Consider the following 26,778-nt stretch of genomic DNA (forward strand, 5'->3'; position numbering starts at 1 on the left):
AGGCCATGGCCGCGGCCCTGGAGGCCGCCACTGCCCAACATCACAAGCTGCAGGTTTTCATATTTTATTGAAAAGCAACCAAAAAAAAAGAAAAAAAAAAAAAAACCTTGATGTGATGCCTCAAGTTCCAGGCTGTCCTGTGTGTGTGCCGAGCAGGTGTGGGCAGGCACTCGGGTCCTCTTTTGCCCTGCCACACAGGACTTGGGTCCCTCCTACACAATGACCGTCTGCACCTCCAGCTGGCCCTCTGGTGAGGCAATGACCAGCTCACCCCCGTGCTCGAGAATCTCAATGTCCTCAGACGACACCATGGTCACGGTGGCCTGCTCGGTGCCATTCGCACCTGCCCGGGCGGCAAGCACGGTGCCCTCACCAATGGCCGAGGCCAGCGTCATGGCCACCTGCTCTGTGAGGCTCTCGGGGGTGGCGATGGTGATGGTGTCCGCGGCGGCGGCGGCCTGTGGCGCCAGCGCAGCCTCCTGGTCCACGGTGAGGTTCTGCACGATGATCTGGTGCCCGGCGCTGGCCTGATGCACAATCTGCTGCACCACCTTCATGAGGTGGCTGTCCACCTGGGGGCAAGCTCAGCTCCAGAGGCCGCCCGTCGCAGCCAGCCAGCCAGCCCTCCCTCCCTCCCTCCCTCCCGCGCCCCACCCCTCACCTCTGTCTGGGTGCCCTCAATGATCTCAGTGGCTTCACTGGTCTCTGCGTCATCTGCAGTGGCCTGGACAGACAGCGCTGGTCAGCCCGTGCTGGCCTGAGCCCCACTACGCCCCCTGGCCCGCACCCACCTCGATGATGTACTCCTGGGTGTCGGCCACCACGGAGGAGAACTCCACCAGCACCGCGTGGGCATGGGGGTCCTCGGCAAGCACGGCCGTGGGCGAGGGGCGCTCCTCCGACACCAGCAGCTCCTCCACCTCCAGCAGACAGCCCCCTATATTTGGGGGTGAGGCCCGGGGGGGGGTCAGACCCAGCCACACACAACCCCCCCCACCGCAGCCTCGCCTCACCCTCGGCGGCCTCACCCTCGGCGGCCTCACCTTTGGTGCGCAGGTGTCTGTTGAGCGTGCCGTGCTCCGCGAAGCCTCGGCCGCACCTGTAGCACTTGAAGGGCTTCTCGCCCGTGTGGTGCCGCACGTGGCGCACCAGAGAGCCCTTCTCCCGGAAGCCCCGGTTGCAGAACTGGCACACGTGGGGCTTCTCTTCCAGGTGTGTCCGGAAGTGCACCTGCTGGGCATTCTGTGGAGATGCAGCCTGGCCTCAGCCACGGGGCCCCAGCTCCCCGGACCCAGCCTCTGGGTCTGAGCAGGGGAGGAGAGGGGAGGAGTTGGGGGAGGAAGGAGGGCCAGGGAGGGGAATGAGAAAGGCGTTGAGGGGGTGAGGAGCGAGATGGGGGTGGGGATGGGCGGGAGCGGAAGGAGGGGCCCCACACCTTGGTCTTGTAGCGTTTGCCACACTGGGAGCACGGGAAGGGCCTCTCGTCCGAGTGGACACGCCGGTGGCCCCGCACATGGGCAATGGTCTTGTAGAGCTTCCCGCAGTCCCCGCAGCGGAAGCGGCGCTCGTGCATGTGCACCTCCTGGTGCTTCTTGAGCAGGTAGGCCTTGGGGAAGGCCTTGCCGCACTGCACGCAGGTGAAGGGCCTCGGCCCTGCAGCCAACACTGCCAGTCAGGCCCAACCACCGGCCCCAAACTGCCCCTCCGCTGCCATGCCCTCCCCATCCCAGCCACCCACCTTGGTGGCCTCTCTTATGGGCCTCCAGGGTGGCAGCTGAGGGGAAGGTCTCACTGCACTGGGGACATGGGTGGGTCCTGGGCACAGCTGAAGCCTCTCTGGTCATCTGTTGGGAGATCGCAAGCCAAAGCTAAACACCCACTCCGGGTCGTGCCCCGAGATACACATAGAAGACTCGACTCCGCTCCCTCATCCCGGGACACCCCAGGCTCCGTGGTGGCCCGAGGGGATGGGTACAAAACAGGCCAGGAAGCAAAGTCACTGCAGAAAGCAATGCTGCTGTGGGCTGCAGCCCGCCCGGCAGTCCAGCCCGGGAAGCATGTGCGTGCGTGCCAGCAGCAGACACCTACCGTCTCCATGGGCTCCACCTCGAGCAGCGGCAGCTCTGGAGGTCCATCGCCCAGGGGCTGGGGGCTAGACCCAGAGGGGGGCGCTGCCTCCAGGCCGCCCTCTTCCCCAGCAACCCGCTCCAGGACGATGCCAGAGTTCTGCATGGCCTGGTGCAGCACATTCTCGCGGCCGCCCTCACCCGAACAGGGAAGCTCTGCAGGAACAGGGGGCTGCGGGGGAGGCAAAGGGGGGCTGGCCCAGCAGTCCAGCTTGAGTGCCCACTCTCAGTCACCCACCAAGCAGACCCACGACAGGCTCAGGGGCCAGATTCCCCTATGGCCTCACAGCGCCTGGCCAGCTGCCTTTGCACTCACCGCAGGAAACCCAGCCCTCCCCACCCTCCCCGCCCAAGACCAAACGGAGGTCCCCAAGGAGCTCAGTTTGCCCAGACTGGCCTTGGTCCTGCTGGAAGCAACCCTACCTCTGGGGCCAAGGCCCGCACGCCCAGGGGAAGCTCCTGCATCTGGACGTGGACTTCATGGATGACAGTGCCCTTGGCGTCTGTCACCAGGTGGATCACAGGTGACGTCTCCACAGGATCTCCTGTCACAGATGTGACTGTCCCCACAGAGGCACCCGACCCTTCAGGGTAAAGCCAAATGAGTCCTTGGAGAATGGTGGCCCCGTGGCCCCAAGCCTGCCAGCCGTCCATACCTGTAGACGCTTCCTCTTTGCCCACAACCATGTCCTTGCTAGTGCCAAAGCGGAGTTTTTCCGTGCAAGGCGTGAGGGACTTGAGGTGCCGGGTCAGTGCGCCTGACTCCCGGAAGCTCTTCCCGCACTTGGCACACTTGTACGGACGCTCATCTGGAGGGAGAATGGCGTCAGCCCCTCGCTGGGCAGACAAATGCCACACAATGGTCTGGGAGGAGGGGAAGGCATCCCGGGCCCGGGGCCTGGTGAGGACCAGCAGAGGGGGCGCTCCAGCCCTCAGGCCCCCACGCCCCTCACCCACACGCCGCTCACCCGTGTGCCGCCGATGGTGCCGGATGAGCGAGCCCTTGGTCCGGAAGGAAGCGCCACAGAGCTTGCACTCGTGGTCCTTGCGACTGCTGTGGGTTACCATGTGGGCCTTGAGGATGCTGCCCTGCGGAGGAGGGGCAGCCGGGCTCAGGGCGCCGCCCAGCCTGGGCACGCTGGGGGCGCGCCAGCCACAGCCCAGGCGCTCACCGTCTTGAAGGTCTTGTGGCACAGCAGGCACACATAGCGGCCATCCTTGTTCACCAGCAGCTTGACCTGGGCCTGCTCCCCCTCTCCTGAGAGCCCCAGTCCCCGCTGGGACGGGGCCTCGGGCACCTCCCCATCGCCCGTCTCCGAGTCGGCAGCCACAATGACCTCTTTGATGTGCCCGCTGTCTGAGGAGAGGCAGCTGACATAAGCAAGGGCCTGGGCCCACCAAGACCCCATGAGGGAGACCACGGGGTCATGAACTGTCCCCACCACCCGTCCCCAGGACAGGACCCCACCAGCACTGTGCAGGTCCTTACACAGGCCGAGAGGCACCAGGCGCCAGTCAACGTGACAGTGACCCCTGCAGCCCTGTGACGCTACCCCAGAAGGTGCCCAGTGTAGGAAGCCCTGAGTAGATGCCCAGAGGGGGTGCGGGTCCTGCAACAGGCTCCGTGCACAGTGGGGTGGAAGGGCGAGGGAGAGATGGGTCTGAGCTGCCAGAGGGTGGAAAGACAGAGCCTGCCCCAGAGCAGGCCAGGCCACCGGCCTCAGGATGGTTCCCAGGCACTCGAGAAGGCCGGAGGAAAGGAAGGCAGGCAGGCTTCTGCGCTTGCGCTTCCGCGTGGTGCAGAGGAAATGGGGTGACGTGGAAAGCTATAGTGTAAACAAGTTTTCTGTTTCTGCTCACAAAGTGACAAGTGAGAACTAGCTGTGAAGCCACTTCCTAGAAACCCTCTCCATCGGGCTGGCACCTTGTTTTGACAGGCCATTCTCTCAAAACAGAATGAAAGCACCATGACTCAGAAACAATTAAGGGATCTCTCACCCATGTCCCAGCTGACACCCTCAACATTCCAGAAGTATCTCCCCAGAGGACCAAAGACCTGACAGGCGAGGAACACAGCAGCAACAGCTGCCAGATGTGCCCAGAGAGGTCAGGGCGATGGTGCCCAGAAAAGACCTGGAGCCACTGGAGGTCAGTGGGCAGAGAGAGGCTCAGCTGGCTAAAAGCCTGGAGTCTGCACAGGTGTGGGCAGCCAGGGAACTCGTTTCTCCACTTGACTACACCCACCCCAGACACTCCACACTGCACCAGGGCCAGAGCGCTGCCCCCCCCCCCCGGCACTCACCCTGACACCTCAGTGTCTGCTGCAGGATCACAGGGAGGGCCAAGCTGGAAGCTGGCCTTCCCCACAGATCCTCCGCCTCTCCTTCCTGCTCCCACAGCTTCACAAAGCCAAGTTCCACCTGTGCCCAAACCCACTTCCTGTCCAGCTGCCAATTCACCCACCTGCTTGGCCCCTGAACAGCAGGCAGCCCAGGTAACCACTGTTCCCTTCTCAGCCTGCCAACTCCTGGGCCCAGCCCCACTGCCCTCCTCTGGAATCTGGGCACCCAGACTCTCATCCTAAATGTTCAATTCAACTGCCTTAGTGCAACATTCAACTGCCCTGAAGGCTCCCTGCACACAGCAGTGTCCTCTTAATGATAGCTTCACACTAACTGGAGCCCCAATCCACTGCCCTTCAGCAAAGCCCGCAAATATAAAACAGTCATCAAAGAGGCTTGGCATGGCACGCTCATAAAAGCCTGCTGAGAATTGGGACAGGAACCCCCACACCAAGGAAGGCAAACCACCCCTGGGAGTGGAGACAAGAACAAGAGCAGGTCAGGGCACCCCCACCCACGCCCACCTTGCAACACAGCTACTGAGTCAAGTGGGCCATGTGGGGCCAAGAGAAGCGGAGAAGGTTCTTGGAAGAGCAAGACAGGCCACTGAGGCTCACATCTGAGCGCCTCGAGGGCCAGCTGTCTTACCAACAAGGTCAGGCGCATGGCTGATGTCCGCCGCCAGGGAGGCAGCCTCCACCACGATGTGTGCCACAGTAATGGGCTCCCCTGGGCCTGCTGCTGCCGGCAACACCTGCCAATAGGGTCCGGGACAAGCGGGGTGCACATGAGGCCCCCACTCCTGGAGACCAGGCGGCTCCCCCAGGGTTCAGCTGTGGAGGATGGTCTTGGGGAGCACACCACCCCTCTGTTCCCTGGGAAGGTGGGGGACCGGGGAGCCCCGGAGCTGGGGCCAGACCATTGGCTGCATTCCAGAGTGCCTTATGAAATCCCCAGGAACTCTAAGTACAAGGAAAGCCAGGATAAGAAGGTACCTGAAAGTCCAAGCTAAGAGAGATCCTGAGGCTCGAAAGGAGAGACCCAATCCCCCAAGGTGCATGCTCAAGGGCCAAGTAAGCCCTGGCCATGCGGGGAGCCCCATGTACCACCAGACGCCCCACAAAGGTCAGCCTGGACCCTCCCTCACCCCAGCCAGAAGCCACCAGGAGCCCCCCCTCGGGGAGTGTGGAACAGCAGTGGGTAGGGTTCACCTCCTGGCCCAGCAGGGCGCTGGCAGTGGGGGTGGCAGGCAGGGCTTCATGTGGGGCCCGCTGGCAGGACTTCTGGATCTTGTGCTGAACAAAGTCCTCCAAGGCAGTGAATTCCACCTGGCAGCGGCCACATCTGTGTACATCCTCCTCATCTGCAACAAGCCTGCTGTCAGGAGCTGGAGGGCCCAGAGCCCCACCTGCGGGGGAGGGTGCCTGAGCCTGCCAAGGTACAGCACTAAGAAACCCCAAGGTGCAGTCCCCCATTCTCTGGCGATACCCCAGGAGACCAGCAGCAGCCTGCAGGGATCCACTGAGGCTACCCCACTCCAGTGATGAGGGGAGAGAGGGCCACAGAGCTGCATTCCAGGGCATGGTGGCCACAGGGGACCAGGATTAAGGCTGTGGAGAGTAGGGATCTAGGATGGGGACTGAATGAGCACGAGAGCATCTCAATAACCATCTGCGGGTCGTCTCCCCACGGGTAAAGCAGGCTGACCCTGTGTACGTGTGGAGGGCACAAGGGTCACCCACCCACCCTGGGTGCCTTCACTCCTGACCAGTCTTTACATCTGCTCTTGCTCAGCATTTTTGCCCACAGGTGTATTCTCCTACTTGAGCCATGCCTCCAGTACAGTATTTGGTGTATTAACCAAAGATGAGTCTCTCAGACGTTTATGCCGGATTGTTTTCAAACTGAGCTCCTCTAGGTCTCAGAATTATAGGCCTGAATCACAGGTGCCAGGCTCCCCAACCACTCCTGTTATTTATTTTAAAGGAAGTGGTACAACTCAGCCTTGTGCCTGCGAAACACAAACTGCGGAGCTACAGACCCAGTCAATCTTCACTGGTCTGCAGCAGCGCCCCTACTCAAATATAGGGGAGTCCTTGTGTACTTCTGCCGCGGGGTCACTGCCCCCTCCCTGGGTCCCTACAGTGTGGCACATCACCAGAGTCCTCCACCCTGGAGAAAGGCTCAAGGTTACCCATCTGAACCTGAGAATCTTCTTGGACTCCTCCTATATAGTCTGCCAGTTCCCAGGTCCTCACACACACCCCGCCCCACGCTAAGGTCAAACTCAGACCTGGAGAATGCGAACATGATTTTTTCCTTTTTTAAGCCAAACCTGGCTCGCACCTATAATCCTATCTACTCAGGAGATGAACATCTGAGGATCTCACTTATCTCCAAAAACCCAGACGCGGAACTGTGGCTAGCCTTGAGCAACACCCCTGGGGGACGGTGCCCGGGCCCCAAGCCTAGAACAAAAACAACACAACAACAAAAGAAGCCACACCAAAGCTATGACTCCTCCCGATCACCGAGGCGCAGCCACCTCTCAACCCTCCAGGCCCGGCAGGGCGGGCGTCTGACTCAGCCCCACGGGAGGGGCACGGACGAGGCCGCGTCCAGGCCCCTCTCCCGCGGGCACCGCCTCCGTTCACACTGGAATACGGGGCAGCAGACGTAAGCACCCGGGCCGCGAATCCCCTTCCAGGCCCGGCGAGCGCGGGGCCCTGGGTGCGCAGCCCCGCCGGACCCCCGCGGGGACCGCGGCCTGGCCGGGGCGTCACGGCGGCTGCACCCGCGCTCGGGGGCCCGGCTGCACGGGGACGCGCTCGGGGGCCCGCCCGCCCCGGCGCCCCGCCCCGCCCCGGCCCGAGCCCGGCGCCGGGCCCCGCGAGGGGCGGCGGGAGCGGGGCCCGGACGCCAGGCGGGCGTGCTCCCCGGGCTCCGCTCCCAGGGGCCCCGAGACCAGGGCGCCCTGCGAGCCCGGATGCGGCCCGGGCCCGGCAGGCGGGGCCCGCGGGGCCGCGGAGGAGCCGGGCGCTAGGGCGTCAGCGGGCTCCGCCGTCCCGGGCCGGGCCACCCGCTCCGGGCCGCGCTGGGCCTCCCGGGCCCGGTTACCTTCCTCGCTGAAGGGCGCCGGTAGGCCGAGGAAGCTCCCAGGGGCCAGGGCCGCCGCCGCGACACCGCCCTCGCCCGCCTCCCGCCCGGCCTCGGCCCGGGCTCCTGCCGTATGCGCGGCCGTTACCCGCACTGCCATCGCGCCCTCCATGTCGCAACGCGCCGCAGGAAGATGGCGGATTTACGACCGTGTCGTCATAACAACGGGCCGCCGGGACGGCTTGGACTGACACGGGAGGCGTGGTTGGCGAGGGCTGGGCGGGGCGCCCCGCTGGTGTGGGCGGTGCCTGCTGGGGGCGGGGCTGCACGACGGGGCGGGGCTGCACGACGGGGCGGGGCTCCCGGGAGGGTGGGGCTCCGGGCAGGGAAGCCGGAGGGGGCGTGTCCGGAGGGGGCGTGTCCGGGCCGGAGGAGCTCGGCGGGGCGGAGCCAGGCCCTAGCCTGCTCCCGGCTCCTTCGGGAGTTAGGATCCTGGTTAGGATCCTCCTGGATTACGGCTTTGTCATCCCGGATGGCTCGCTGAACTTCTCAATGGTAACCCAGCCACGTGAGCGGTCTCCCTGGTGACATTTAGGACACTGACCAGGTTAAGCACCTACACTGCTACTACTTCCAGAAGGAAACCTGCACACCTGTCCATCAAGCACCCATTTCCTCTCGTATACCTTTTACATGGAATCCTATAGCGTGCAACCATTTGTGTCTAACTTCTTCCACTCACCATGTTTTCAAGGTATTCATGCGATAGTATTTTTGGCTTTTTATTATTTTTGATAGTCCTGGGGCTCGAACTCGAGGCTTGGGCACTATCCCTGAGCTTCTTTTGCTCAAGGCTACAGATCTACCACTTGAGCCACAGTGCCACTTCCAACCTTTTGTGTATGTGGTACCAAGTAATCAGACTCGGAGCTTCATGCATGCTGGGCAAGCACTCTGCACTAGGCCATGCCACTGGCCCTTTTTAAGACAGGGTCTCACTATGTAGCCCAGTCCAGTCTGTCCTGGACCTCTTGGGCCTCCTGCATTGGCTTCCTCTGTGCTGATTACTGGTATGCACCACCACACCCAACTGATTCATTCCTTTTTATGGCCGAATAATACTAGCACTGTACCAACAGACCACATTTGTATTCTGCTTCACTGCATTTTTCTCATTGCTCTCACCTTTTTGACTATGGTGAATGGTATTGCTCTGATCCTTATGGGAATTTCTTTTAATATTTCATACAGTTACATTTAATTAGCGTTTTGGAACTGATTAACTTAGATTAACTCATCTAACATATCAATCACACCCATTCTGAAGATGAAAAGGCCAGGATGCCATTCCCACAACAAACCCAGGCCACCAGGCTTGCTTTGCCAGTTGTTATTCTTAGTGTGCCACTTGGATGCTGATGCGAGGGCTTCTTGAGAACCATACCACATCATCTCCAAGGAAAATGGAGCGTGTGCACACACACACACACACACACACACACACACACACACACACACACACACAGGTCTCAGAAGAACAAGGCACAGAATGGGCAGCTCTGCCCTCAAGAGGACACTGAGAAGAGAGGGTGCTTCCATGCTGCACTGCCCAGCTGGGCACCTGGAGACCTCTGTCTTGGCAGGAGCTGAGATATATGAGAAGCAGGCAGGAGTCACCAGCTTTCAGCTTGGAGTAACTGATGAAGTTTTTCCTGTGTGCAGGCAGATACCAGGGGCTTGAACTTAGGGCATCTTAGTTCAGCTTTGTTTCTCTGGACTGAACCATGCTTCCAGCTTTGGAGCTGCTTTCTGAAAACATCAGTAGTCACTCATCACTGACAGGTTTGTGTTTTGTTGTTTTGTTTTGTTTTGTTTTCTTTTTTGACAGTCTTGGGCTTGAGGTCAGGGCCTGAGCACTGTCCTTGGACTTTCTCAAGGCTAGAGCTCTACCACTTGAGCCTCAGCACCACTTCCAGCTTTTTTCTATGTATGTGGTACCAAGGAATCGAACCCGGGTCTTCGTGCATGCTAGGCAAGCACTCTACCACTAGGCCAAACTCCCATCCCATTGTTGTTGTTTTCTTGCTGGTTCTGGGCCTGAGTGCTGTCTCTGAGCTCTTTTGCTCAAGCCACAGATCCATTTCTGGTTTTTGAGTAGTTAATTGAAGATAAGAGCCTCAAAAGGAGTTTTCTGTCCAGGCTGTGTTTGAATTGCAGTCTTCAGATCTCAGCCTCCTGAGTAGCTGAGATTACAGGCCTGAGCCACCAGTACCCGGCTTGACAAGTCTTTTATACTGGTACTTAGACTTGAACTGAAGACCTGGGCACTTTCACCCAAAGCTATTGTTTTACCACATGAGCCACTGCTCCACTACTAGACTTCTTTCCAGCCAGGATTTTGAACCTTGATCCTCAGATCTTAACCTACTGAATAGGATTCTAGCTAGGATTTTAGTATGGGCCTCCTTGCCCAGCTAGAAGGTAGTTTTTTGTTTGTTTTGCCTGGGGCTTAAACTCAGCTTCTAAACTAAGGTTCTTTTGCTCAAGGTAAGCACTCTACCACTGGAACCACAGTGTCACTTCTGGCTTTTTGGGTGTATGTCCTACCAAGGAATTGAACCCCAGGGCTTCATGCATGCTAGGCACTCTACCACTAAGCCACATTTCAAGCCCTACACTGATAGGTTTTGAGTAGAGAACGACTGTTTCTGAAGGATCTCTCCGGCTAGAGGCATGGTTCAAGTGGAGTGCCAGCAGTATAAGCATGAAAAAAAAAAAGGCCAGCCATGAGTCGGGATATGACCTAGTGGTAGAGTGCTTGCCTAGCATGCACAGGTACCCAGGTTTGATTCCTTGGCATCACATACACAGAAAAAGACAGAAGTGATGCTGTGGCCCATGTGGTAGAGTGCTAGCTTTGAGAACGCTCAAAGAAAAGTCACTAGACCCTGAGTTCAAGCATCAGGTACAGGGGTCTGTGGGGGGGGGATGCCCTGAGTTCCAACTGTGGTGTCAGCCAACTAAAAAGGATCCCTCTGCCATTACAAGGATCTCAGGGCTCAACAGTGGCAGGAAAGGCTGGAGAAGCTGTCAGGGTTTAGTCTGGACATCTCAGAGACAAAGGGAACCAATAGTAGGTTAGGGGTTGGAGCATGAGTCTGCAGGTTTTCTCAGAAGTTGAGTCCAGATCCCTGGAACACCTCCCTTAAGAGTGTGCTGAATAAAGGAGTGGAAAAGTCAGTCACCAGGGATTGAAGGAAGCAAGTTAAAGGCAGAGGTTGGCATGGGTGTGTGGGTAGATCAGAAAAGGCTGGCCCAAGGGAAACAGATAATTTGCTGCCTAGCGGACTCAGGAGCAAGCCAGGGCAGTGAGGGCTAGGCTATTCTGGGAACCAGAAAAAAAAAAAGCGCCCTGAGCAGTTTTACCCTGGGGGAGGAGGGGAGCGATCGGGGGAGGACCACTGGTGCCATCCACTTAAAGGTACACTGTGTTTCAGATACACATCAAGGTGTCAGGTCTCTTGCTATATATCTGATATCCAGAAGATCAAGGATTGAAACCAGTCTGGAAGGAAACTCCTTCAGATTCCATCTCCAAAATACCTAGGAAAAAGAAAGCAGGGGCCAGATCGGGCATGGTGGCTCATGCCTGTAATCCTAGCTACTCAGGAGGCTGAGATCTGAGGATCGAGGTTCACAGCAAGTCCAGGCAATTCGAAGCAGATAGACTCTTATCTCCAGTTCATCACTAGAAAAACGGGAAGTGGGGCTATAGCTCTAAGGTAGGGCAGTAGCCAGAGCTGAAGAGCTCAGGGACAATGCCCAGGCTAAGTTCAATCCCCATGACCCACCCCCCCCCCCAAAAAAAAAGAGGGACCGGGAGTTTGGTCTAGTGGCAGAGGGTTTGCCTAGCATGCACAAAGACCACGGTTTGATTCTTTGGCACCACATACATAGAAAAATAAAAGCTGAAAGTGGTGCTGTGGCTCAAGAGGTAGAACACTAGTCTTGAGGAAAGCCCAAGGACAGTGCTCAGGCCCTGAGTTCAGTCACCAGGACTGGCAAAAAATAAAAATAAATAATAATAAAGCAGGGCTGTTGATGTGGCACAAGGTCATCGTATTTTGTCCCCACCAAAGTTCAGTAGCTTTCCATGAGGGCCATCTTTACTTCCAGACTTCTCCAGGACACTGTCCCCAAACCGTCCCCTCGGTCAATTGCAAGCCACTTCTGCCACCTTCAGACATAATTACTACCCCGCAGATGTTAAACCAGCCAGATGGCTAGACTCTGGGGTGGCTCACGCTTGTAATCCTAGCTATTTAGAAGGCCAAGATTTGAGGATCTGAGCATTGAAGCCAGCTCAGGCAGAAAGTCTTATCTCCAATTAACTACTCAAAATAAAAAAAGGGGGGAAGGGCGGTACCACACACATAGAAAAAGCCAGAAGTGGTGCTGAGGCTCAAGTGGTAGAGCTCCAGACTTGAGAAAGTCCAAGGACAGTGCTCAGGCCCTGAGCTCAAGCCCAGGACTGGCAAAAAAATAAATAAAAAATGGAGCTTTGGCTCAAATGGCAAGAGGACCAAGCCTTGAGGAAAAAGGTCAGGGCAGTGCCCAGGCCCCAAGTTCAAGGCCCAGAGCCAGCACGCGCGCGCGCACACACGATCTGAGGAGGGGTTAGATCTGCTCCCAGCGCTCGGAAGGAAAGCCCGTGGCTGTGCAGGGAGGATCCGGTGAGGGCAGCTCACGACGCGCGCGGCGCGGGCCGGGGACGGAGCCAGGCCCGGGCGGCGGGGAAACCCGCCATCGAGCACACACCTCCGCTGCCCCTCCGGCCGGGCGACAGTCCCGGAGGGCAGGCCCGCCGCCAGCCGCTGCGCGTCCCGGGGCAAGCACTCCGGGGGCAAGCAGGCTCCGCCGGAGCCCGGAGCCGCCCGGCCTGCGCCCCACGCGCAGGCCCCGCCGGTCCCCGCCGGGCGGCGGACGTGACTCCGGCCGCGGGACGACCGCGCCCCGCCCAACCGGCTCCCCGCGGAGGCCCCGCCCCCAGGCGGGATCCGGCCAATCAGCGGCCGGCCCGGCAGCGCGTCACTTCCCCGAGGGCCTTCGTCACCTAGGCTGACCGCCGGCCTCCAATGCGCGAGCTGCCCCGCGGCCGCCAATCCGCTGCGGCCTGAGGTTCCGCGCCGCGCTCGGCCCGCGACGTTTCCGCAGCGAGCGCTCTACGCCGAACGCCGGTTGGCGCCCTGCCAGCCAATCGTCGGGGCCCGCGGGGCCCGACAGCCAATGCCCGCCCGCCCTCCCGAACTGGGCCGCGGCCGTTGGCGCCGAGCTTGCGCAGCTCGCGGCGCGCGGGCGCCGATTGGCGCGGACGGCGACCAATGGGCGGCGCGCGCGGGGCTCGGGGCCAATGAGCGCTCCGGGGGCGGGGCGAGCGCCGCGGCGGGCGGCTGCGAGGAGCGGCCGGTGGCGGCGGCGGCGGCGGCGGCGGTAGCGGGCAGCGGCGGCGGCGGCGGCGGCGGGCGGCCATGGCGGAGTCGGAGGCCGGCGGCGACGACGCCCGCTGCGTGCGGCTGAGCGCCGAGCGGGCCCAGGCGCTGCTGGCCGACGTGGACACGGTCCTGTTTGACTGCGACGGGGTGCTGTGGCGTGGGGAGACGGCCGTGCCGGGCGCGCCCGAGGCCTTGCGGGCGCTGCGGGCCCGCGGCAAGCGCCTGGGCTTCATCACCAACAACAGCAGCAAGACGCGCGCCGCCTACGCCGAGAAGCTGCGGCGCCTGGGCTTCGGCGGCCCGGCGGGGCCCGGCGCCGGCCTCGAGGTGTTCGGCACGGCCTACTGCACGGCGCTCTACCTGCGCCAGCGCCTGGCCGGCGCGCCGGCCCCCAAGGCCTACGTGCTGGGCAGCCCGGCCCTGGCCGCCGAGCTGGAGGCCGTGGGCGTCGCCAGCGTGGGCGTGGGTCCCGAGCCGCTGCGGGGCGAGGGTCCCGGCGACTGGCTGGCCGCCCCGCTGGAGCCCGACGTGCGCGCGGTGGTGGTGGGCTTCGACCCGCACTTCAGCTACATGAAGCTCACCAAGGCGGTGCGCTACCTGCAGCAGCCCGGCTGCCTGCTCGTGGGCACCAACATGGACAATCGGCTCCCGCTGGAGAACGGGCACTTCATCGCGGGTCCGTGCGCCCCGGGGCGGGGAGGCGGCCGGGCGGGCCGCGGGCCCCCTTCCCCCGCCCTCTGACCCTGGAGTTCCCCCTTCCTTGTGTCCCGCAGGTACCGGCTGCCTGGTCCGAGCCGTGGAGATGGCCGCCCAGCGCCAGGCCGACATCATCGGGAAGCCCAGCCGGTTCATCTTCGACTGCGTGTCCCAGGAATATGGCATCAACCCGGAGCGCACTGTCATGGTTGGGGACCGCCTGGACACGGATATCCTTCTGGGGGCCACCTGTGGCCTGAAGACCATCCTGACCCTCACCGGAGTCTCCACCCTCGGAGATGTGAAGAGTAACCAGGAAAGTGACTGTATGTCCAAGAAGAAAATGGTCCCTGACTTCTATGTTGACAGCATAGCCGACCTCTTGCCCGCCCTTCAAGGTTAAAGGTCTAGTGTCTTTAATCTCTGGAATAAAAAGAAAAAAATTGAAAATCAGTTACCCAAATTAATAGGTGGGACTTAGGCGTGGCTCAGGTGACCACAGACTGTAACTGAAGTTAAGCAAATGGTGGTAGTTGTTAATGTAAGTAAACACATGGGGGGAGGTGTTGTTTACAGATGCTTATCTATTTAAAGATGCACTTTTAAGCTTGGAGGGCATTGTCAGGTGGGTCTTGGGTTTTGTATTTGTCAGTGAGGGCAGGCATAGCATCTGTCCAGGATTCAGGTAGCCTCAGGCCTTGCTTGTGAGATTGAGTTGGGTCTAGGGGTGTACGTCACGTGGTTGGCTGAAAAACTTAATTCAGGGATCATCACTGAATGGCAGAGAGAAAGGGGGCTGCCCTGTGACTTCCAGTGCACCCATGCAGCCGCCAGCAGCTTCGCCTCCATGGAGTGGTGCCACCCTGTCCTCAGGGTGAGCAGTGCTGCTCTTGCCATTGCCCGCCTGCTTCCTTGAAAATCACCTTGATGTCACAACTGAATATCTGTTCCGTTTCAGATGTCCAGGACTGCCCAGCCCTGTTAACTCGGCCCAGCCAAATCTCAGCTGTCCCAAGTGTGCATTTAAATGCAGGTGACTCAGACTGAGTCCATGGTAGGCCCAGTGGCCAAGTGGGTGTGGGTGCCATCACTGAACTCTGGACTGCCTGCAGGGAGCTCAGAGCAGCAGTGGTACCAAAAACCATTATTTTTTAGCTTGTGAACCCATTTGTAAGTGGTGGCATTGAATTGTAAATGCATGGATTAGTGGCTGTGCTGTCTCATAGGGAAAAATTCCACTGAAGGATTTCCATGCCCCCACAGCTCATCTGAAAGCTAGCAGTGTGCTTTGCCAAGGATTTCCTGTCACGCCCCAGGGTAGAGGAGGAGAGAAGTGTCCCAACCCCAGAGCAGGAAGTCCTCCACAAAGCATTCGCTCTCTTCCTGTCCTTCCTCGTCCTGGGGTCACCCCAGCTTAGTGTGGGGTTAGATGTCAGTGGCCTGTAAGGCCACCTACTTTGGCTCTAAACCCCGTTGCTGATGGCCAAATGGTAAGACAGGCAAGTCCCAGTAGCCAGTAGGCTCTTCTCAGCGCCTTGACCCCTCCACCTGTTCCCCGTGTCTGCTGACTTGGCAGCCTGCTGAGGCCTCTGCACACACAGGGCAGAGCCTGGAAAGCAGCTCCTGGCTGGCCCCAGTGCTTCACCCAGAATCCCAGTGGCTTCTCTGAGCCCTATGGTCACATATGGCCTGTTCAGAGAGTTCTCACAGCAGTAAGGTCTCCTGGGTTGGTCAGCACAGGCCGGGGGTGGCGGGGCAGGGAAGTAGTGCTGATGCTGGCCCAGGCTGTGTGGATACTGAGCAGGCTTCTCCGGGCGTTGGCACACACAGCACGTGCCCTGGAGTCTTATGTGCCCTGCCCACTTCACTGTGTGTACCCAAAATGGACATTAAACTCTAAAAACTCCAACCGAGCTGTCTTCTCATCTTTGTACCAGTCAGGGACAGCCACCTAGGTGTGGACAAGGATAGAGTGGGAATAAAAATAGCCAATTGCGGGGCTAGACCTAGTGGTGCAGTACTTGCCTAGCATGCATGAAGACCTGGGTTTGATTCCTTGGTACCACATACATAGAAAAAGCTGTGAGTGGCAGAGCTCTAGCCTTGAGGAAAGCCCAAGGACAGGTTATGAGCTCCAGCCCAGGAATGGCAAAAGAAAAATACTCCCGGTTCTTGCAATTATAACTATGCAGTATTATTCTATGCTAAACATTAGTACTTGTATTAATACTAAATAACTTGTGTTAAGAAAAAAAATAGCCAATTGCTTGATGGCTTGTAATCCTAGTTACACAGGCTCAGATCTGAGGATCAAGGTTTGGGGGGAGGGAGAGGCAGCTGAGAGTGTGTCTTAGTGCTTCCCTAGCATGCATAAAGCCCTGGGTTCCATTCTTTAGTACATAAACAGAAGAGGCTTAGAGGTGGTGCTGTGGCTCAGGTGTCCGAGTGCTAGCCTGGAGCAAAAAAGTTTGGGGACAACACACATTCTGAGTTAAAGCCCAGGGCTGGATTCCAGTTTCAGAGCTGCAACAGTGACTACTGCAGCGCCACTGTGAGAGAAAAATGAGGAAATGCAGAGCCCCAAGACAAGAACAGGGTCTCAGGTGGAGGCACACGCATACTGGGCCACACAACTGGAGAGGGCATGGAGGTTGAGTTAGCCACGGCTTGGCCCTGGCCTGTGGGGCACTGGGTTGTCGAAGGTGATGGACACAGCTCAGCATTGGTGTATTGAACAGGCTTTTATTAGTGGGCCACTTGTGGGTGTCCAGAAATAGACTCTAGGAAGCATTAAATCTGCTCCAACTAGATAAAATCCCCTGGCTGGACCTGGCTCTCTAGCCAGCCAGCTGGACTGGCTTCCCCACTAAGACCTTGTTTTCATTCCCTCCAAGATGCCATCCACTTCTGTCTGCACAAGCCAGGTATCCAGCCAGGCTGGCACTCAGTGGGGGAAAAGGGCTGTCCTGGCACTAACAGGGACACCAGATACTGGCAGGGAGGAGGTGGTGGTGGGTCATCAAAGGCTTCCTGAGACTTCCCTGGCCATGTGTTCCAGGGGGCGGTGGACAACCAGTGCTTTGTCCGCAGGGGCTGCAGCATGGAGGAGGGTAACCACGCTGGGAGCCCTGGGCCTGCTGAGGTAAGTGCCTTTGCCCCTGGGACAAGGGCCCGAGATGTCCTGAGCAGTGGACAGGGATGCTACCACCGGCCCGCCTCAGCCCTTCTTCCCTGAGCAGGCCCGCTCCCTGGTCCGATGTCCCCAGGTGAAGAGCGAATCCTGCCGTGGGGCCTGGAGAGCCACAGGCTTACTGCTGCTGCTGGCGCTGGCCACCGCGGCGGCCGTGACCGGAGGGCTGCTCAGCTCTGCCCACACCCCGTCCAAGGTGAGTCCCCCCAGGGCCCCTGGGGTCTGAGCAGTGGAGGGGTAAGCGAGGGGGCCCACGTCGGCCCTGCCCGGCTGAAGTGTAACCTTCCTCTCTCAGCCCCTGCTGCAGATGCTCCGGCTGACCCTCCCCAGCCCCTCGGTGCCCTGCTCCAACCAAACCATCCTGGTGGACGAGGCCAGGAACGTGGCGACCATCACGGTGACTCCACCGCAGAGCAACCGCAGCTGGGCTGTGCTGCTGGACGGGCAGAGCGTGAGTGGATCGGGAGGGCCGCCGGCCTGCTTTGGGTTGGGGGGCTCCTGCCTCACCCACCTGCCTCCCCAGGGCTGCATCTGTTACCGCCCTGCGGAGCACCGGGCCTGCTTCCTCCGCCGGATGGAGGCTCGGGATCGGGAGACGCTGCGCCTGCTGGTGAACGGTTCTAGGGTGAGCTCTCCTGCCTGGCCTGGCCTGTGGGCCTGAGGCCAGACAAAAGGTCCTGTGTGCAACCACGCTGGGCCAGCCGGGCTCGGGTTTCAGAGGAACAGAAAGCCCTATCTTCCCTCTGCTGAGGCTGCTGGCAGGAGCAGGTGCTGGGGAAATGGGATGGGGGTGGGAGGCGACCCCCCACCCCCACCCCACCAGGCCCAGAGCAGAGAACGGCTTCCACCCAAGTGGGGCCCACTAGAGGCTTTCTGCAGGTCCAAGGACCCCGCCTGCCCAGCCGGGACACCCAGCACACACAGGAGCTGCTAGCAGTGCTTGGGGGCCATGCCGTGGACCCTGCCCAGGTGGGGGCTCCAGTGCAGCACCTCTGTGCAGAGACCCCCATCTACTGGGCCCGACCAGCCGAGGGTGAGTTGGGGAGGTGGTGGGGAGGGGCAAAGCAAGGAGAGCCCTTCAGGAGCTGACGAGCCCCTTTTCCCCCAGAGCCCCAGAGGCAGCGGCTGATCTATCTGTGCATTGACATCTGCTTCCCGAGCAACATATGTGTGTCTGTCTGCTTTTATTACCTCCCGGACTGAAACCCTGCCTGGCCCAGCCGGGCCCTTGCTGTCCCAGGCCACCGCTGTGGAGGGCAGCTGCCACCTGAGTCTAATAAACCTTCATCTGGCCGTGGCGGTGCTCTCTGGGGCGTCAGGACCAGAGCGGGTGGGGCAGAGGGGATCATGACTGGGGAGGGCCAGCCTCTTGAGGTGCTGCTGCCTCTCCCCCGCCAGGCACATGCGGCTGGGCACGGAGAGGACCAGCCTGGCAGACCCAGGCTCAGAGCTGACTTGGCGGGCAGAGGCTGCCGGCCTGCGGGTGTCCTTCCACCCAGCCGGAGCCCCGCGTCAGGGGGCTCCAGATGACGGTGGCTGCTGGCGGTCCAGAGGAACACGGGCTAGCCCAGCACACTGTCGTTGAAGGCCAAGCAGACGACAGCTTTCTGGTGGCCGCCATACTCTCTCTTGATCTCACCAGTCTCCACACACCAGAGCCGGGCCAGGTTGTCCGACGAAGCTGCAGAGAGGAATGGGGTGTGTGGCAGCGCAGGCTGGGGGCCCAGGGTAGCAGGACGGGGGTGGGGGGTGGGCCTCACCTGTGACGATGTACTGTGAGTCCCCGGAGAAGGCGCAGCCCCACATCCAGCCACGGGACGACTCCCCGGGGTGGCTGCTCTTGATGCTGAGCTCCGTCATCAGGGAGAAGTTGGAGGTTCTCCAGATCTTGCATGTCTGGTCGGCTGAGCAGGTGGCGAGGAGCCTGGGGGCAGGGACGCGTGGAGATGCAGCTGCCTCTGCACTGGCTGAGCCGCCAGCCCCAGGGAGACCCCCCAAGCCACGGGGCCAGACACATACGTGGAGTCAGGGCTGAAGCGGCACTGAAGGGCATAACGCGTGTGGGCTGGGATCTTGGTCTTGGGGATGAGCTGGGTCACCTCGTCACCAATGCCCCCCGTAAGGTTCCACACATAGCAGTTGCCCTGCGGACAGTAGGGCGCAGAGCCTCAGAATGCACTGAAACCTAGACCTGGATCCTGGAACACCCAGCAGTGCTGGCTGGATGTACAGAGGGACCAGAGCTAGGACAGGAAGGTGGGTACCACAGTTCCCAACTACAGGAGACCCCAGAGAGGCCTGGCCCCAATGAAGAGCAGGAATCAATACCAGCCAGTGATATACAACCCCCCCCCCCCCCCCCCCGCCATAGGCTAAGGGTGCTGTGTGGCCAGCAGGGATGTGCAGAGGACAGGAGGCGCCCAGGCAGAGGCTACAACAGGCCAGGGCTACAGAGAGACAAGACTGGGATGTGAGGAAAGTGATATGGTGGGATTGAAGAGGAGTGGAGGGAGAAAACGAGGCTGGAAAGACACAGGCCCCAAGCCCAGGGATTCTCTGGTTTCCATAGGGGAATGTCGAGATCTGGCCAGCAAGGCTGTAGGATACTTCAGTAGCTGAGGGAGAAACAGGTGAACTAGGGGGATCAGGCGGCCCAGAGCAGGAGAGAGGAAGGGGGCCCCTCAGCATCCAGAGGGTGAGAGGGGCTTAGGCTAGGAGGTGACATCGGCCTGCTGAATGGAGCCTCAAGGGACCATCAGGAGTGGCACCGGGAGGTTCCTGGCATGAGGGGATAGACAGGCGCTGGCACTCGGGACAGAGGGCAGCACGGAGCCTGAGGAACGCTCGGGGATTCGGCCCGTCCTCCGGAACCACCTCCGCCCTGCCCATCTGCTGGACTCACCAAACTATTGACGGCTGCCATGTAGCTGGCATCGGGGTCAATGTGGGCAGACGTGATGGAGACCTCAGGCTCGGGGATCAGCTGCTCGTTGTGGTCAGTTTTCAGGTCCCAGATGTGGATAGCGCCACTCTGGTCACCCACGATGAGCTCTGCCTGGGGGGGCAGGGCGGGTGAGGTGTGGCCACAGGATTCCCCCCCCAGCCCCAAGGTGCCAGCCCCAGGAATGCTCTCACCTGGTTGGGGTGCAGGCACACACAGTTAATGGGTGCATTCACCTGGAAGATGCGCTGACACTGCAGGTTCCGGGACCTGTGGTGGTGTCAGGGATCACACACAGGGTCTAGTGGATGCCCCCTCCCTGGCCAACAGAGCTGACTCATAGGGAATTTTTTTTTTTAATGGGTCATTGGGCTTAAAATCGGCCTAGACACTGTCCCTGAGCTCTTCAGCTCAAGGCTACCACCCTACCGGAGCCTGGGCGTGGTTCCCTGACCTTTACAGCTCAAGGCTATGGCCCTACCCTTGAGCCAAGCCCCACTTCCCATTATCTCAAGGTTAATTGGAGATAAGAGTCTCAGGTCCTTTGGGGCTGGCTTTGAACCCTCATCCTCAGATCTCTGCCTCCTGAGTAGCTAGGATGACAGGGGTGAGCCACCATGCCAGTCTCATAGGGAATTATGGCCTGCCTTTCCTTCCTGAAGCCAGACTGACAGCTAGGAAGCCAGACTGACAGCACCTAGCCTCAAGGGAGGGGTAGCTCCATCACACCATTCACTCTACCCCGAGCACCCTGGCTCATCCTGGGTTTGGAGGGCAGTTGCCCAGGGACAGTTCTCGGGGCCCTGCCCACAGTCACCCGTCGTCAGTAGACCTCTCCTGCCCAGGCCCTGACACCTGAGGTCCCAGATCCGAGCTGTGCAGTCCTCCCCGCCGGTGTACATCCAGCGGCCATCCTCGTGGAAGCCCACGGACGCGATGTTCTTGTTGACTCCGTCGTAGCTGATGATGGGGTTGGGGTTATTGGAGTTGAGATCGTACATGCGGATGTGCTGGTAACCTAGGCAACACGGGCTGACCTGAAGCCGGACGGGGCCTGGCCTGGTCCACCAGAGGTCAGGGGGCAGAAGTCAGAACCCCTCCCGTACCTGCGGCAGCGATCATACTGCGGTCCGGCGTGATCTCCAGCGCGTTCACCTGCTGGGGGTGTTAAGGAGGACGACGGGGAAGGGAGCCCTCCAGCCGCAGGCCTGGGCCGCCCTCCCGCCCCCCACGCCGGCCGAGGATACGGAGTCCTGGTGCTGCACCGTTCGCGTGCAGATGCCGCTGTGGGCCTGCCAGAAGCGCACGGTGTGGTCATAGCCAGCGGTGGCCAGGATGACGGGGTCGCTGCCCACCGTGCCCGGCGAGGTGTTCATGGCTGACGGCGGGGACGGGCGAGGCCGGAGCTGGAGGGCCGGGAACGGAGCTGGCGGGCCGGGCGGGCCGGGGCCGGAGCTGGCGGGCAGGGCGGACCGGGAACGGAGCTGGCGGGCCGGGAACGGAGCTGGCGGGCAGGGCGGACCGGGAACGGAGCTGGCGGGCCGAGGGCCGGAGCTGGCGGGCCGGGAACGGAGCTGGCGGGCAGGGCGGACCGGGAACGGAGCTGGCGGGCCGAGGGCCGGAGCTGGCGGGCCGGGAACGGAGCTGGCGGGCAGGGCGGGCCGGGAACGGAGCTGGCGGGCCGGGAACGGAGCTGGCGGGCAGGGCGGGCCGGGAACGGAGCTGGCGGGCCGGGAACGGAGCTGGCGGGCAGGGCGGACCGGGAACGGAGCTGGCGGGCCGAGGGCCGGAGCTGGCGGGCCGGGAACGGAGCTGGCGGGCAGGGCGGGCCGGGAACGGAGCTGGCGGGCCGGGAACGGAGCTGGCGGGCAGGGCGGGCCGGGAACGGAGCTGGCGGTCCGGGGGCCGGAGCTGGCGGGCCGGGAACGGAGCTGTTGGGCCGGAGCTGGCGGTCCGGGAACGGAGCTGGCGGGCCGGGAACGGAGCTGGCGGGCCGGGAACGGAGCTGGCGGACCGGGAACGGAGCTGGCGGACCGGGAACGGAGCTGGCGGACCGGGAACGGAGCTGGCGGGCCGGGGGCCGGAGCTGGCGGGCCGGGAACGGAGCTCAGCGCGTCTGCAGAGGGGAGAGGCGTGGAGGACTCGACGGACACGGCCCACGCGGTGCCCGGAGAACGGCCGTGTGGGTCTCACTTCAGGGATGGGGAGAGGGAGGCTGCACGGCGCGGGCTCCTTCCCCGCCGCCGCCGCCGCCGCCGCCGCCGCCCCGGGAAGTCACGCAGGTCGCCGGCTGCCGCAGGAGCGAGGTGCGCATGCGCGCGCGGGCGAGCCGGGAACCCCGGGAGCTGCGACTGCGCATGTGCAGCTGGGGAGGGGGGGGCGACTGGACCGGAGGGCGTGAGTGTGGGGCGGGGGGACCCCGCGAATTCCCCGGTGTTCCGCCGAGCGCCCCGGCTCCGTCCCCCGGCCCTGCCCTTCCAGCCACCCAGCAGCCGGTCAGCAGCCGCCGTCCCGCGACCCCCGCACCTCAATCACGCGCTCGGCGCTCCGCCGCGGCCCAGGGCGGCTGGGAGAGCCGGAGCGAGTCGATAGAGGCCGGGCCGAGCGTGGAGTCCATCGATGGGGTGCTCAGGACGAGACCACGCGGCGGGGAGGGGGAAGCTGGGACGAGACCAACGTCCTGGGGGGGGCGGAGGGCGGGGGGCGGCTCCGGGCTGCGGCCTTCCCCCCCCCCCCCCCCCCCGGCACCCCAGGCCTCCTCCCAGGGTCCCCACACCTTTCTCTGTTCCCTGGAACACCACACCGGGCCCAGGTCCCCCAAGCAAATTACAAGATGTGCATTTTGGATAAACAACGACTTTGTCTTATTTGGGGGTGAGCAGATCGTAAACATCGTGCGCCATAGACTTATACCCCCAAAATTACTACGCACAGGCCAAGCCTCGTGGTTCCTGACTGTGGTCGCAGCACCAGGAGAATCACGAGTTCCAGGCCAGCCTGAGCCACATTGGCAAAACTCTTGTATCCAAGATCAAGGTTGCTGTGTCATCTCCCTGAATAAATCCTCGATTCTAAAACTTTAAAAATAATAATAATAATAAAAAAACAAGCCAGGGTGGCTCACGCCTGCCATCCTAGCTACTCCCGAGGCTTAGATCTGGGGATCAAGGTTCAAAGCCAGCCCAGGCACAAAAGGACCTGAGACTCTGATCTCCAATTAACCTCTAGAAAACGGGAAGTGGGGCTTGGCTCAAGGGTAGGGACCTAGCCTTGAGCTGAAGAGCTCAGGGACAGCGCCCAGGCCCAGAGTTCTAGCTCCACGACTGACAATAAAAACAAACACTTGCTTACATGAAATTGAAATCCTGTCGTTTTATTTGCTTGATGTAGCAAACTGAGTCTGAGCCCTCTTAGGCCTGTTTGGCCCTAGGGGATCCTTATCTCATTCCCCCTTTCATATCTTGGTCCTATAAAACACAGGTGCAGAAGGCCTCCCCCTTAATGCAGATTCTCCATTAATTTCTTCTTTCTTCCCTTTGTATTTTTTTTTTAAAAACTATGTATTTATCTGGTGCCAGTCTTGGGGCACTAAATAACTAACTCATAGTCTGGGCACTGTCCCTGAGCTTTTTTTGCTCAAGATCAGCTCTCTACCATTTGAACCTCAGCTCCACTTCCAGCTTTTTTTTTGGGGGGGGGGGGTCATGGGGTTTGAACTTGGCCTGGTGCACTGTCCCTGACCTCCAGCTCAAGGCTACTGCCCTACCCTTGAGCCAAGCTCCACTTCCCATTTTCCTGAGGTTACTTGGAGATAAAAGAGATTCTGGCCCTTTTGTGCCAGAGCTGGCTTGATCCTCAGATCTCAGCTTCCTGAGTAGTAGGGTTACAGGCTTGAGCCACCATGCCCGGCCACTTCCAGCTTTTTGGTGGTCAGTTGGAGATCCGAGTCTCCGACTTTTCGTGCCCAGGCTAACTTTGAACCCTAATTCTCAGATCTCAGCCTCCTGAATTGCTAGGATTATAGGTCATGAGCCACCAGGGCCTGGCTCGCCCTTAATTCCTAACTATGCACTTGGGGGTGGGACTGAGATGCTCCTTTGTAGAGAGTGGGTCTGGCTCCTCCACCAGGCCCATCCACTGACACCCTCCTTCCCCGTGTCCACCGTCTTTAACCTCACAATAGTCCCTGACCTCTCCTAACAGCTGCCATTATCTCAGAGAACTTCCCACTTGCTGGCTCAGCTTCCCAGCCTCCCCCTCATTCTGCAGTGTTACCCCTGACTCTCCAGTGAGACTTCCTCAAGGCCACTGGCCAGCTTGCTCTGCCAGTGTCAGTGGATAATTTTCCTCCCACCTCTTGACACTTCTCCTCCAGGGTTGACAGCACAGAGCCTAAAATCTCCCATCTCTTCATCCCTACCTTGGCATGCATTTCCTTTTTGTTTTCCCTCGAGGCGAATGCCCTGCCGACATCAGTCACAGGGTCCTTGGAGGCTTCCCTGGCTCTGTGATTTTGCTCTGAAGCCTTTCCACCCTGAATCCAGCACCAAGAGATTGCTCAAACCTTGTCCCCAGAAAGCACAGCTCCGCCGGAGCCAGTGACTCACGCCTGTCGTCGTAGCTGTTCAGAAGGCTGAGATCTGAGCATCTAGGTTTGAAGCTGGCCAAGGCAAGAAACTTTTTTTTTTTTGGTCAGTTTTGGGGCTTGAACTCATAACCTGGGGGTTGTCCCTGAGCTCTTTTGCTGAAGGTGAATGCTATTATACCATTTTGAGCCACAGTTCTACTTCTGGTTTTCTAGTTTTTAATTGGAGATAGGAGTCTCAGGGCTTTCCTGAGACTGGCTTTGAAACTCGATCCTCAGGTCTCAGCCTCCTGAGCAGCTCAGATGGTGTGAGCTACCAGCAGTCTGCTCCAGGAAGCCCTCATTTCCAATTATATTCACCAAAAAGCCAGAATTGGAGCTGTGGCTTAAGTGATAGAGGGCCAGCATTGAGTAGAAAAAGACAAGCGACAGTGTTCAGACCCTGCATTCAAGCCCTAGTCCTGGCACACACACACAACACACGCACACCATTGTATTCAACAGTGATCTTTAACTGCTCTCACTGAACTTTCAGGAGTCTTCTGGACCTCTCCAGGTTCTGGGCTTGGCTCTCAGGAGTCTGCCGGCCCTCTCAGGTTTTGGGCCTGGCCCCCTGCCCACCCTGGGGCCTTGATCTCTCCTGGTCTCTCCTCCCCAAAGTTTACTGGCTCACCTGCACAGCTCCTGGCTCTTAGAATCTTTCAAATGCTTGTTTGAAGTGAAACTCTGTGCTTTGGTGTTTGTATTTTTATTAGAATTAACCATTCAGATTTCAATCAAGATGCAGCTTATAAACAGGACTCCTCTGGTCCACACCTGTAATCCTAGCTACTCAGGAGACTGAGATTTCGGTTCAAAGCCAGCCTGGGAAGGAAAGCCCATGAAACTCCTATGAAATTCTCTCTCCTCGCCCCTCCCCAGTCCTGGGGCTTGGACTCAAGGCCTGAGCACTGTCCTTGGGCTTTCTCAAGACAAGCACTCTTACCACTTGGGCCACAGCACCACTTCCATTTTTTTTCAGTATATGTGGTACCGAGGAATGGAACCCGGATTTTTGTGCATGCTAGGCAAGCACTCCACCCCTGGGCCAAACTCCTGGCCCAATCCTATGAAATTCTTATCTCCAATTAACTAGTGAAAAACCAGAAGTGGAGTTGTTGCACAAGTGGTAAAGTAGCAGCCTTGCATACAAATAACTAAAGGGACATAACCTAAGCCCTGAGTTCAAGCCTTAGAACCAGTACACACACACACACACACACACACACACACACACACACAATGTGAAATGAGAATAGGTAGATGGTACTTAGTACAGTGATGATATAATGCACCCACCATCTCTGTGTGTCTCTAAAACTTGTCACTATCCCCAAAGAACACACTTACCTTCTGAAAAATACCTCCCTATCTGCATCCACCCTTGCTGGCTGGTTGCTCACTATAGACATTTCTTTTTTTTTTTCTTTCTTTTTTTGGGGGCAGGGGGACAAGGTAGGATTAGAACTGGAGTGTGAACTCAAGTCTAGCTGCTATTCCACCTATTGAAGCTTAACTGCAGTTCTGCTTTTTGCTATAGTGATAAATAGTGAACTTTTCTGCCCAGGCTAGTGAGCTCCTCAGCTTAAGGCTACTACCCTACCCTTAGAGCTACAGTGCTACTTCCAGTTTTCTGGAAGTAGGAGTCTCACGGACTTTAGTGCCCGGGCTGGCTTTGAACCGAGATCCTCAGATCTCAGTCTCCTGAATAGCTAGGGTGACAGGTGTGAGCCACCTCACCCAGCTGTCAAGCTCTTGAGTAGCTAGAGTTATTACAAGCACGAGCCACTGGTGCCAGGCTATTCCTTCTTTTATGGCTATTATGAACAATGCTGTTACAGTTCTATATGTATGTATATACGTATTGCATATACATATGTGTGTATGCACATGGATATGCACTATGATAGTCTATATCTCTGTCTATACATATATATGTAGATATAGACATAGATGTATGCGTACACCTGCTTGGATTTTATTTTTCTTGGAAATATCCTCTGAGTGGAATGATAACTATGTTCAAATTTTTGAGGAACTGCCAAATCGTGATGAGTGTTTTCCTGACAGGAGGCCATCTGGATCAGTAGAAATCAGACAGACCGAGGAGTAGGAGGGAATTCTGGCCAGATAGGAGTTCCTTCTCACCTACCCTCAGGCTCTGAAGCCCTTGCCTTTCTGTGGGGCTGCGAGTGGATCTCAGAGTGGGAGGGGGTGAGCTGAAGGCCACGGAGGTTGCTGATACCCCAGCCTCGGGTGGTTGTGGAGCTG

The 26,778-nt window shown here is 59.3% G+C and overlaps 4 protein-coding genes across 7 annotated transcripts; 2 read left to right on the forward strand and 2 right to left on the reverse strand.

Annotated features, from left to right (window-relative positions):
- Positions 1-48: 48 nt before the first annotated feature.
- On the reverse strand, positions 49-7,739 carry E4f1 (E4F transcription factor 1). Of its 4 annotated transcripts, none has more exons than XM_090324958.1 (14): positions 7,586-7,739; positions 5,680-5,831; positions 5,117-5,222; positions 3,299-3,483; positions 3,095-3,215; positions 2,783-2,935; positions 2,550-2,710; positions 2,089-2,298; positions 1,739-1,844; positions 1,436-1,653; positions 1,044-1,242; positions 792-937; positions 662-724; positions 49-572 (listed from the first exon to the last, which is right to left on the reverse strand). In XM_090324958.1, the coding sequence occupies exons 1-14, from the start codon at positions 7,734-7,736 to the stop codon at positions 213-215; spliced, it is 2,331 nt and encodes a 776-aa protein (XP_090181084.1). In that variant the 5' UTR covers positions 7,737-7,739; the 3' UTR covers positions 49-212. The 4 variants fall into 4 exon arrangements, with proteins under 4 accessions (XP_090181084.1, XP_090181083.1, XP_090181082.1 ...); XM_090324959.1 differs by having other exon boundaries at positions 469-572; positions 844-937; XM_090324957.1 differs by lacking the exons at positions 5,117-5,222; positions 5,680-5,831; positions 7,586-7,739 and having other exon boundaries at positions 2,550-2,671; positions 3,299-3,590.
- A 5,339-nt stretch (positions 7,740-13,078) lies between these two features.
- Positions 13,079-15,661, forward strand: Pgp (phosphoglycolate phosphatase). Its single transcript, XM_090324952.1, has 2 exons — positions 13,079-13,732; positions 13,830-15,661. Exons 1-2 carry the CDS (start codon positions 13,093-13,095, stop codon positions 14,153-14,155), a joined length of 966 nt encoding a protein of 321 aa, XP_090181078.1. The 5' UTR covers positions 13,079-13,092; the 3' UTR covers positions 14,156-15,661.
- Positions 15,662-15,995: 334 nt separating this feature from the next.
- On the forward strand, positions 15,996-18,145 carry Bricd5 (BRICHOS domain containing 5). The gene is given in 6 exon segments (XM_090324953.1): positions 15,996-16,977; positions 16,979-17,138; positions 17,238-17,393; positions 17,466-17,567; positions 17,822-17,975; positions 18,051-18,145. Coding segments are annotated over 6 exon segments (792 nt in total). The 5' UTR covers positions 15,996-16,852.
- On the reverse strand, positions 18,112-21,318 carry Mlst8 (MTOR associated protein MLST8). The gene is made up of 8 exons (XM_090324951.1): positions 21,131-21,318; positions 20,990-21,041; positions 20,739-20,901; positions 20,078-20,153; positions 19,845-19,997; positions 18,962-19,086; positions 18,703-18,866; positions 18,112-18,623 (listed from the first exon to the last, which is right to left on the reverse strand). Exons 1-8 carry the CDS (start codon positions 21,257-21,259, stop codon positions 18,505-18,507), a joined length of 981 nt encoding a protein of 326 aa, XP_090181077.1. The 5' UTR covers positions 21,260-21,318; the 3' UTR covers positions 18,112-18,504.
- Positions 21,319-26,778: the final 5,460 nt, after the last annotated feature.

The sequence above is a fragment of the Megascapheus bottae genome, chromosome 36, assembly GCF_031878675.1.
Source record: "Megascapheus bottae isolate mThoBot1 chromosome 36, mThoBot2.hap1, whole genome shotgun sequence".
Taxonomy (NCBI): Eukaryota; Metazoa; Chordata; class Mammalia; order Rodentia; family Geomyidae; genus Megascapheus; species Megascapheus bottae.